General features: G+C 38.7%; 1 protein-coding gene across 9 annotated transcripts in view; it reads right to left on the bottom strand.

Moving 5' to 3' along the window:
• LOC126292068 (mitochondrial 2-oxodicarboxylate carrier-like) overlaps positions 1-12,723 on the bottom strand; it is a 108,244-nt gene that overhangs the window by 38,389 nt on the left and 57,132 nt on the right. For all 9 annotated transcript variants that reach the window (XM_049985878.1, XM_049985876.1, XM_049985874.1 and 6 more), the window contains 2 exons: positions 11,958-12,020; positions 2,488-2,640 (listed from right to left, as the gene is read on the bottom strand). In XM_049985878.1, the coding sequence (XP_049841835.1) occupies positions 2,488-2,640; positions 11,958-12,020 (216 nt within the window). The remainder of the gene's footprint in view (positions 1-2,487; positions 2,641-11,957; positions 12,021-12,723) is intronic.

The raw sequence follows: 12,723 nt of genomic DNA on the forward strand, positions 1-12,723 counted from the left end.
GGAGTGAAAGGCTATTTACAATTTGTACAGAAACCAGATGGCAGTTATAAGAGTCGAGGGACATGAATGGGGAGCAGTGGTTGGGAAGGGAGTGAGACAGGGTTGTAGCCTCTCCCCGATGTTATTCAATCTGTATATTGAGCAAGCAATAAAGGAAACGGAAGAAAAGTTCGGAGTAGGTATTAAAATCCATGGAGAAGAAATAAAAACTTTGAGGTTCGCCGATGTCATTGTAATTCTGTCAGAGACAGCAAAAGACTTGGAAGAGCAGATGAACGGCATGGGCAGTGTCTTGAAAGGAGGATATAAGATGAACATCAACAAAAGCAAAACGAGGATAATGGAATGCAGTCAAATTAAATCGGGTGATGCTGAGGGAATTAGATTAGGAAATGAGACGCTTAAAATAGTAAATGAATTTTGCTATTTGGGGAGAAAAGTAACTGATGATGGTCAAAGTAGAGAGGATATAAAATGTAGACTGTCAATGGCAAGGAAAATGTTTCTGAAGAAGAGAAATTTGTTAACATCGAGTATGGATTTAAGTGTCGGGAAGTTGTTTGTGAAAGTATTTGTATGGAGTGGAGCCATGTATGGAAGTGAAACATGGACGATAAATAGTTTAGACAAGAAAAGAATAGAAGCTTTCAAAATGTGGTGCTACAGAAGAATGCTGAAGATTAGATAGGTAGATCACATAACTAATGAGGAGTTATTGAATAGAATTGCGAAGAAGAGGAGTTTGTGGCACAACGTGATTAGAAGAAGGGATCGGTTGGTAGGACATGTTCTGAGGCATCAAGGGATCACCAATTTAGTATGGAGGGAAGCGTGGAGGGTAAAAATTGTAGAGGGAGACCAAGAGATGACTACACTAAGCAGATTCAGAAGGATGTAGGTTACAGTAGGTACTGGGAGATGAAGAAGCTTAAACAGGATAGAGTAGCATGGAGAGCTGCATCAAACAAGTCTCAGGACTGAAGACCACAACAACAACAAAGTATTCTGATACCAGAGAATTATGCTGTCCATCTCATCACTGTAAAAAATAATGAGACAAATTAGAAAACAAATAATTTATTATGAACATTCTAAGTACCATACCCGGAAGCTATCTGGGAGTAGGTGTCAAAAATAAAGTTTTTGTTCCAAACATCATTAACAAAGAAGCATTATGTTTTATTTGTGATAATAGAAGTACAGAGCAACAGCAGTAATATTTTAACTAGTAGAACTGTAGTCAACAAAAACTTTTCTCATTTCTTTTACATATTCTTTACAAGAGAACTCTTTGCCTTTACATATGTCTGCTTGTGTCTGTATATGTGCAGATGGATATGTGTGTATGTGTGTGTGTGTTTGTTATTTTGTCAATCAATTACGAAACAAGTCACAAACAAGATTACATGTTACCTTGCCACAGGTTAACATTATTTGAAAATACGCCATATTATATGGCTTTGAAGCTTGGCAATAAAATCTGTTCAAAGTTGAAGGACTGCAAGCTAGAATCCACTTGTGCAAACATTGAAAAATATTTAAAAAGCTAATGCTACTACAGTGTGGATGATTTTATAAACGAGGAAGGCAAGTAGGAGATATTCATGTGCTTGGTTTTCCTGTTTGTTCTACATTATGTTCGATGTGTATGCTTATGTTCCCTTTTAATGGAGGTATATGTTCTTTTTATATGTGTCCATACTTATAAACTATGTATCTAAATATCTAGATGTAAACATATATACTACTATTAAGAAAGTATGTGGTCTTTGGAGTATGTCTATATTTATAAACTCCAGAAACAAACATGATAATTACTTTAAAAGAATGATTTCAAACCACTGTGGAAATGTTAAGAAAAAGGAAGAACTCTAACATGTAATTATCTTTTTATGTTGTTATGTGCTTGTGGGAGCATCCACAATGCATTATTTTAATGTATCTTGTTGTAGTTGTTGTAGGTATACTTAGGTAGGCATAGAATTATTCACTGACAAGTCACCAATGTTTCAATCGAATGATTGCATATAACATGTCATGTGACAATAAAGATTCTATTCTATTCTATAGGAAGCAAACGCCCTCGTTGCCACAAGGACTACTTAAACAGCACTGGTCCCTCTTTTAGTCATGACTGCATTCATTCCTTTATATTTCCAGTTTGCATTAAGAGACGAACTGTTCAACAAAATATCCTTAATATTCTCAGTCAAATGTTAATAACTTTAGTTTGTTATTCTGTGTGATCATCGATTCTTTTTTTGCAGCCTCGATTCAGACTACACATATCGCTCACTTTGAGAATGTCGACCACACACAAAAGTCATTATTGAAAACTGATGCAAACTCACTCTGCTAAAAAGTTCTCAAAAAATTGCCAAATAAAATGTAATTGCTTCCAAAGTACAACTGAAGAGGCTGGGCCAGACAAGCAGCAGCTCTCAGAATAGACCGATATGGCTTAAGAAAGCTGTGTGCATTGGCTACCTTGTTGCTGACGATCTTCTTTAGGACATCCCACGTGCTGGGCGCCTTCTCCACAGGTGACCTGTCTGCCATCAGGGTCACTTTCACACGCTCGAATGGATTCATCACAATCGCTTCGGTCACACCGACACACAACCCTGTTGCAAAATACGTCTGAAACATGTCACATTTCAAAACATTTATTACTTTTGTTCATCATATACCGTTGTGCAACTTTATACCTTTGTAGATAAATATGCAGAAAAGACATTACAAACCAGTCGATTAAATCTAGTTATTTTCTTTGGAGTGGAAAATTCTCGTTATGTAGTCTACAGTGTGTTAAAAAAAGAATGTCCTGACTTCAAAACTCCAATTAAAAAAAAAAAAAAAAACACAAACTCTTAAAGTTTTAGCTATGCTATTACAAATGCTCTTTGTGCCCAGCAGCAGGAGCACAAACTTCATCTAGACAATAGCTAAATTAATCACAATGCATCTGCTTTTACAGAAGCTGTGGCAGCTGATATTCTATTCTCCACTTCTACTATGCCATGACATAAAGGAAGGATCATCATACCTTCCTTCACATATCCCTATAGGAAAAAAATCTCACGGGGTCATGTCTGGCGATCTTGGTGACCACAAATGTAGAACAGCAACTCTGGGTCCCTGTGCACCCTATCCAGCATTGTGACACAACGTCATTGAGAAACTGACATACATTGTTTTCGCAGTGTGGTGGAGCTCGATCCTGGTGGAAATTGAAGTCATTGGAGTCCTCTAGAAATTTTGGAAAAAGCCAATTCTGCAGCATTTGAAGACAGCTCACTCCAGTCATAGTGTTTCCCTCAACCAAAAAAAAAAAGAAGGCACAAAAAATTTTCACTTCAGGTGAGTCTCTTTCATACCCAACAGAGTCATGAGGGTTCTGGAGCCCCGTATGCGCATGTTATGTTGATTTACTTTACTGCTAAAATGAAATGTTGCTTCATCACTGAAGATTAACCGTCGTAAAAATGTATCATCTTTCATGTCCTTTAACAGACGAGTGTATACGCGGACAAGAAAAAAAATTCCCGGGTTTTCCGGTTAAAAATACACTTTTTCCATGTTAAATGACAGTTATGGTTTCATACACCAGCGTAGAATTTCCCAACACTTTAGAAAATGAAACTGGAGGGGGGGGGGAGGGGGGGGACACATTTTGGAAAGATGTCTGATGTGCAGCAACATCATGTCTGATGGGCAGCAACATGTACACAGCATATTTTTGTACTTTGAAAGTGTAAATTCGAATTCCACCAAACACCGCACATTACTTTCCCAAGCACTGAAATCGAGATTGCATTGCGCTTTTGTATACCAGTCATAGCTCATGTCACGTGATCTCGCCAGCCTACGGCAGCAGCTGTTCAGAGCATAGGGCACATAATGTAGTCAGCCAATAGCAACATCACTGTTAAGTAGCGAGAAGACACAAATAGGGAAAGCTAATGCTTTAAATTAATATACAGTGTTGCTACAAGAAAAGTAAAGTTTCACATATAATATTGGTCTCTAAGATTAATAAGCTGCAAGAGAAGCTAAGCTTTCACATATAATGTTGATCTTTTTTGTGCGTATTACACTTAAAGATACATCACACAAATGTGCCAGTAAAATTTGTAACGATGACATAAATGTCTTATCCTCTGGGCTCGAAATTATTCTAAATGTTCATCCCCAAAGAGTTGATTTTTAAATGAGAGTCAAATGTTCTGTGATTTAAAAAATTCATAGTACATTCTCACACGTAGTTCATCTTGTGTAAAAGGAAACTTACTTTGAAAGTAATGCTTCTCAAACCACCACTCGCCACATTTTCCCATAACCTGTTAGAAATAGGCTTGTTTCAGCAGTTGCCAGAGAGCACCAGATAAAAGGCGTCACTGCGCTTGCGCAGCTATCATGACGCAGAAAGCCTGTATGTTGGTATGTGTAAAACATTAGAAGATCTTACATTATGTCATTAAAGAAACAAGACATCAGAGGATACTCCTAGAGCATCAGAAATTCATGAACCATACAAAAATGCATAATTCGGCTTAAAGCGCACATTCGTATGTCCAGAGTCAAATGTGAATTTTCTTGGAGTACCAGTACCGTATTATCTCACGTTTGGTTCTTTATTATGGCATAATGCGATACGTGCTAGAAGATGAAAACGTGCACTTGAAATGCAGCGAACAGTTGAAACTAGCCAATTGTGTGGATTTAAACGGGTCGTTTCAAATAAATGGACTGCCTCAGTGGAAAAGAATAATGAAAGCCAAATTTCTTTAGCAAATCAACAAAAATAACTTCATTGTTCTGCAAGGCGATTAATGCTTGACTGTCAGAAAGGTGGACATAAAATCAAATCTGAAACTAATAACTTATTTTAGCCTTGCGTGTTGTTGTTGTTGTCTTCAGTCCTGAGACTGGTTTGATGCAGCTCTCCATGCTACTCTATCCTGTGCAAGCTGCTTCATCTCCCAGTACCTACTGCAACCTACATCCTTCTGAATCTGCTTAGTGTACTTATCTCTCGGTCTCCCTCTACGATTTTTACCCTCCACGCTGCCCTCCAACGCTAAATTTGTGATCCCTTGATTCCTCAAAACATGTCCTACCAACCGATCCCTTCTTCTAGTCAAGTTGTGCCACAAACTTCTCTTCTCCCCAATCCTATTCAATACCTCCTCATTAGTTACGTGATCTACCCACCTTATCTTCAGTATTCTTCTGTAGCACCACATTTCGAAAGCTTCTATTCTCTTCTTGTCCAAACTAGTTATTGTCCATGTTTCACTTCCATACATGGCTACACTCCAAACAAATACTTTCAGAAACGACTTCCTGATACATAAATCTATATTCGATGTTAACAAATTTCTCTTCTTCAGAAACGCTTTCCTTGCCATTGCCAGTCTACATTTTATATCCTCTCTACTTCGCCCATCATCAGTTATTTTACTTCCTAAATAGCAAAACTCCTTTACTACTTGAAGTGTCTCATTTCCTAATCTAATTCCCTCAGCATCACCCGATTTAATTTGACTACATTCCATTATCCTCGTTTTGCTTTTGTTGATGTTCATCTTATATCCTCCTTTCAAGATACTGTCCATTCCGTTCAACTGCTCTTCCAAGTCATTTGCCGTCTCTGACAGAATTACAATGTCATCGGCGAACCTCAAAGTTTTACTTCGTCTCCATGAATTTTAATACCTACTCCAAATTTTTCTTTTGTTTCCTTTACTGCTTGCTCAATATACAGATTGAACAACATTGGGGAGAGGCTACAACCCTGTCTCACTCCTTTCCCAACCACTGCTTCCCTTTCGTGCCCCTCGACTCTTATGACTGCCATCTGGTTTCTGTACAAATTGTAAATAGCCTTTCGCTCCCTGTATTTTACCCCTGCCACCTTTAGAATTTGAAAAAGAGTATTCCAGTCAACATTGTCAAAAGCTTTCTCTAAGTCTACAAATGCTAGAAACGTAGGTTTGCCTTTTCTTAATCTTTCTTCTAAGATAAGTCGTAAGGTCAGTATTGCCTCACGTGTTCCAACATTTCGACATAATCCAAACTCATCCTCCCTGAGGTCCGCATCTACCACTTTTTCCATTCGTCTGTAAAGAATTCGCGTTAGTATTTTGCAGCTGTGACTTATTAAACTGATAGTTCGGTAATTTTCACATCTGTCAGCACCTGCTTTCTTTGGGATTGGAATTATTATATTCTTCTTGAAGTCTGAGGGTATTTCGCCTGTCTCATACATCTTGCTCACCAGCTGGTAGACTTTTGTCATGACTGGCTCTCCCAAGGCCGTCAGTAGTTCTAATGGAATGTTGTCTACTCCAGGGGCCTTGTTTCGACTCAGGTCTTTCAGTGCTCTGTCAAACTCTTCATGCAGTATCGTATCTCCCATTTCGTCTTCATCTACATCCTCTTCCATTTCCATAATATTGTCCTCAAGTACATCACCCTTGTATAAACCTTCTATATACTCCTTCCACCTTTCTGCCTTCCCTTCTTTGCTTAGAACTGGGTTGCCATCTGAGCTCTTCATATTCATACACGTGGTTCTCTTCTCTCCAAAGGTCTCTTTAATTTTCCTGTAGGCAGTATCTATCTTACCCCTAGTGAGATAAGCTTCTACATCCTTACATTTGTCCTCTAGCCATCCCTGTTTAGCCATTTTGCACTTCCTGTCGATCTCTTTTTTGAGACGTCTGTATTCCTTTTTGCCTGCTTCATTTACTGCATTTTTATATTTTCTCCTTTCATCAATTAAATTCAATATTTCTTCTGTTACCCAAGGATTTCTAGCAGCCCTCGTCTTTTTACCTACTTTATCCTCTGCTGCCTTCACTACTTCATCCCTCAGAGCTACCCATTCTTCTTCTACGGTATTTCTTTCCCCTATTCCTGTCAATTGTCCCCTTATGCTCTCCCTGAAACTCTGTACAACCTCTGGTTCTTTCAGTTTATCCAGGTCCCATCTCCTTAATTTCCCACATTTTTGCAGTTTCTTCAGTTTTAATCTACAGGTCATAACCAATAGATTGTGGTCCGAGTCCACATCTGCCCCTGGAAATGTCTTACAACTTAAAACCTGGTTCCTAAATCTCTGTCTTACCATTATATAATCTATTTGATACCTTTTAGTATCTCCACGGTTCTTCCACGTATACAACCTTCTTTCATGATTCTTAAACCAAGTGTTAGCTATGATTAAGTTGTGCTCTGTGCAAAATTCTACTAGGCGGCTTCCTCTTTCATTTCTTAGCCCCAATCCATATTCACCTACTATGTTTCCTTCTCTCCCTTTTCCTACTGCCGAATTCCAGTCACCCATTACTATTAAATTTTCGTCTCCCTTCACTATCTGAACAATTTCTTTTATTTCATCGTACATTTCTTCAATTTCTTCATCATCTGCAGAGCTAGTTGGCATATAAACTTGTACTACTGTAGTAGGTGTGGGCTTCGTATCTATCTTGGCCACAATAATGCGTTCAGTATGCTGTTTGAAGTAGCTTACCCGCATTCCTATTTTCCTATTCATTATTAAACCTACTCCTGCATTACCCCTATTTGATTTTGTGTTTATAACCCTGTAGTCACCTGACCAGAAGACTTGTTCCTCCTGCCACCGAACTTCACTAATTCTCACTATATCTAACTTTAACCTATCCATTTCTCTTTTTAAATTTTCTAACCTACCTGCCCGATTAAGGAATCTGACATTCCACGCTCCGATCCGTAGAACGCCAGTTTTCTTTCTCCTGATAACGACATCCTCCTGAGTAGTCCCCGCTCAGAGATCCGAATGGGGGACTATTTTACCTCCGGAATATTTTACCCAAGAGGATGCCATCATCATTTAATCATACAGTAAAGCTGCATGTCCTCGGGAAAAATTACGGCTGTAGTTTCCCCTTGCTTTCAGCCGTTCGCAGTACCAGCACAGCAAGGCCGTTTTGGTTAATGTTGCAAGGCCAGATCAGTCAATCATCCAGACTGTTGCCCCTGCAACTACTGAAAAGGCTGCTGCCCCTCTTCAGGAACCACACGTTTGTCTGGCCTCTCAACAGATACACCTCCGTTGTGGTTGCACCTACGGTACGGCCATCTGTATCGCTGAGGCACGCAAGCCTCCCCACCAACGGCAAGGTCCATGGTTCATGGGGGGCCTTGCGTAATTACGTGAATGTATTTTAATTTACCTGATAGCTCCCAGCCATAGAAATCTGTTTCGTTTTCATTTGACGTGACAGCATAAACGAAGAGGAAACAGCAAAATCACTAAACGTAAACACAGGTCACATGGAGACTACTCACCTCCGCACTACGACTCCGACTGCTTTTTGGATCAGTCCCGGATCTACATCATTTCCGAACCAGGGCAATACTAGATAGTGGCACCCCCCTTTCCTCGAGCGTTTGAGGTAGGTCGCCAAAATTTAAAAGAAAAAAAATTGACTGTTCAAAAATATGCTTATTTCGTAACGCACATCTTTCTTTAGAGTCTGATACGTAAGACATATATGTAATACATATATGTTAGAGGAAATGTAAGACATGTAATTTGGCCTTAAGTGTGTCAAAGTACAGTGCCACGCCTCTTCACACAGCAGTCTTCTATCGCACGTCACTTTATTTCAGTCTGTGGAACTCAAATGTGCAATATTTTGTAATGGGTGCCATCAAACTACAGTAAATGCCCTGTGGTGCCGCTATTGCTCCCAACTCGCAATTAATAGCGGATGGGGTTAAGTGGAACCGAGAGAACAAGAACTCTTCAGAAACTTTGCACTCTGTATTGCCTATTATCTAATCACTTGCTGTTTTGTGAGACATCAAATTAAATAGAAGATACATAAAAATCAGTACAGACAAGAGACAAACAAGACAGTACACATTTCTTCCATCCTTAATTCATAGCATTTTTTTCTCTCTAATCTTGCTATAGCTTTACATGGCGTGCTTTACTTTCTGGGAAAGGATCTACTAAATATTGAAAAAGCTGTTAAAGCAATAGTATCCAAGACTGGTGTGGTTTCTCAATCTGATTACATGTATTTTCTCACTGTCTGCTAAATAAAATGAAACAAGCCTGCCTAATATTGCAGCAATTGTATCACACAGCAAATAAACGAGACTGTTTTGGCACAAATGGCCACTTTTATAACGCGACTCAATTCACGAAGTACCAATATCAGATGCCTATCACGCCTACTACAAGCAAAAAGTTTTATATTAGGAAATAGTTTCACATTTCATTCACATGCTCTATCTTCTGAAGAATGAGATCGAAAAGCAGTAGTACAAAATTTTTATATAAATTTGGAATTGTCATATTGTTCCTCCATCCTCTTTCTAATAAACAATCTTCTCATCAATAATTCTGTAACTATTCCTGCCAGTGTCAGAACGTATTCTCCGGTTACCTTCACTAACCCTGTTACAATCACCAGTTTAGTTATCCCGCATTTATTCTTCGGTTAGGAGTTATTACATGTTCGTACAACGTGTTTTCTGTGCTACTCCCAGAATAGAACTTTAGCAGCTGCTAGCCAGGGACTGTACAAATGGCCCTTCACTAGTGTAGCGGTCTGGCCAAATATTTTCTGTCAAAATTTCATTTTCTTAGATACACCAAGAAGATAATATGTGATATTTTTTGCTTGTCACTCCTGTTAATCGTTTATTTCCACTCTGGTAGTCTGAATCTATGGATTTTGTTAGTAATTATAACAATGCTAATCATTTTCAAACCCAGTCAACCACATTGGCTTTCACCCGTTTGGCTTTATTCCGCTCAACTCATATAGCCCCGTCCCCTTTTGTCTGCAGGAAAGTTTTTCTGTAGATGCCACAGGAATTCCAATAGCAGGGACATCACATACACTATGCACACATTCAAAAATAAACTTACGATTCATTCAGGACCAACTTAGAATTTGTTCAAAAATGTTCAAAATCCAACAGGGATGTGTTTCGAAATCATATGAATAATCGACAGACCAATGTGCGCTGGATGCTAGGTGTTGTGTGAAACAAGGTCTTTTTCCTCAAGAATATGAATTTGCTCCCCTGCCCCCCCCCACCCCCTCCCCTCCCCTGAAATTGCCGCCCAGGGTAGATACCCCTGTTTGTCCCCTGACCCCTAGAGCCAGGCCTGTTGACCATGCGTGAATCTGGCAGCTTAGATGCGCCAGTAAAATTTTTCCGAGTAGTATTGGCTGCTTGCTGCTATTGCTTATACAGCTAACTGCCGCACTTCTGTAGGTAGAAACGGGAGAAGATACTAACTCATATGTGACGCTACAGTACATGTGCAAGAGCTCGCTCGCAACTACTCAAACGCTACTGCAGTTGTGACATCACACTCATCGGAAGCAAGTCATTGTTATGAAGCACTGCACAGTGTTCCTAAAGCCTTTGACACAATTTGCTGCTGGCAGACGATTGTATGAGCACTGAGTTTTGTAGTTATATATGGTGCATTTCCTTTGCAACTTAAGTTTTATTTTAGTTTTTTTTCCTCTCGTTCATGTTTTATTGCTCCAATATTATTATTCAGTAGTGAGATACAGTAATATTTTTTGGTAGAGTTTTGGTTCTTACCAGTCAAAGTTACAAAAATTTAACTGAAAACTAAAACAATAAAAATTCCAGGATTTCTCCCGGATGAAAAAATTCCCGGGTTTTTTCCGGATCTCCCAGGTCGTATACACCCTGAGCAGAGCACTACTGAAGTCAATGTATTTCCTTTCATCATCAAGCCAAATAGTTTGCACTAACTGTAGTCTGTATGGTTTACAGACCAAATGATGTCTTAACAATTCACAGTCGTATGAGGCATTGTCAATTCTCTGTTTGTGTGGCAAGCAGACTTTTGGACCTCGCTTAAACATTTGCCGAATTCTTCCACCGAGTGCGAGATGACCTAGACTCTTACCTTCATACAAGCACCCTGTCTCTTCAAAGTGGCAATGCCAATGACAGATTTTTTGGGACAGGTAGATCAGTGCTAAAACATGAATGAAAAGCACTCTGGACCAAAATCAATGACTCAGTCTTTGCAAAATGCAGCACACAAAACACTTTCTGTTGAGCAGATATCATCTCACTTCTGACTCACTGCTAACTGAGACAATTCATTGACTGACATGCTTATTTTCTGAAACTCTAGACCATGCCCATTCCAACACACTCTTCCTTTCTGGTACATCCCAATGTTTTATATTTACTGTCATTCTTTTTGAAACACCTTTATTATTGGCACACCCCCCCCCCCCCCCCCCCCCACACACACACACAATAGATTCATACACCATATTATTACTCATTGAGAAGTTCTTCCATGGCGTAGAAGTAGTTGTCAAGCATACACAACTTTGGATTGTACGTATCAAGCAAACACAATTTCAATTTGTATTTGTCAAGTATACACAATTTCAGTTTGTATTTGAAGTTCATTTTATTATCTGTCGAATTTTTTACATCAAATGGATATGGGGTCAAATATTTTTTATGGTTGAATTCATTTATTTCTGCACTACCCTAATGCTGAGGGAAGGATAGTGTATGTCATTACTCATTCTAGTATTATATTTATGAATATTACTGTTATTTTCGAACTGTGTTTGATTGTTGACAACAAAGTTCGTAGGACATCTGAGGATGTTGTCAATATACCCAACAGTTTTATGAGCTGACTAGATCAGGTTCTAGCTCTGAGGGAAAGTTTTGCAATAATTTCAATCTCATTTACTGTACTTGTAGACTAGTCTGTCTCAACAACATGGTGAGTCGGAGTGGTCTACAACTACAAATACAAGAAATAGTCTTATTTTTTACTCCTTCCATTATTTACAGATCCACATTTCTTTTATACACACATTGTTAATAAAAGTAGTATAAAACAGGATCAATCTACAACACATTATACTTACCAATGGTTTTGCTGTTTCAGCCCCAAACAAGAGGTGCTGCTCATAGTTTTCAAAGAGAAGAAACTGTAATATGAGATAAGTAGTTCAGATTAGTGATATGCATTACACTATGTCAGTAGTAAATTATAAGAAAGAACAGAAATTTATCAATTACAAGCAAATAAGCATACCTGTAACAGACACAAGTACCAAATTAATTAAATACTGTTATGAGCGGAAAAAAAAGATTTGAAATTTGGGAAAACAACATGTGTCACTGAACAATATCTGCAACATTTAAAAACAAAGGGATACATGGGATGGATAGGCTGTCTGTACACTAGTGCCCCATATGATTCCAAGTCTCTGCTTGACATATTGAAGTTGCTCTGCAGTATTTGTGTGCTATGACCTTTAACCACCATGACATAGCCAGCCTGCTACACATTTTTAAATAGTATCTGCATGTATCCTGCCAAAATTAGATGTCCTTGCACATATCTAGAAATCTAACACATGCCTCCTTAGATTTCTGTCATTATTAGTTGAAGAAAAGAGTTGTTATAACATCAGATTGAGGCAATTATGCTTTGGATTGGAAAAACTATTTCACAGGAAATTCCCAAAATTCAACCTAAGGCTCCATTTTGTTAGTATTTTACTTAAATGATCTACTGCTGAATAATGGCTGTCACTCAGTTCTACTTGCAGTGATACATCTGTACCATTGAAAGTGCCGGTGCTAACTAAATTCCTCAAACTGTCACAAATACGACAAAAAATTAGA

This window comes from Schistocerca gregaria, chromosome 9 (genome assembly GCF_023897955.1).
Source record: "Schistocerca gregaria isolate iqSchGreg1 chromosome 9, iqSchGreg1.2, whole genome shotgun sequence".
NCBI lineage: Eukaryota > Metazoa > Arthropoda > Insecta > Orthoptera > Acrididae > Schistocerca > Schistocerca gregaria.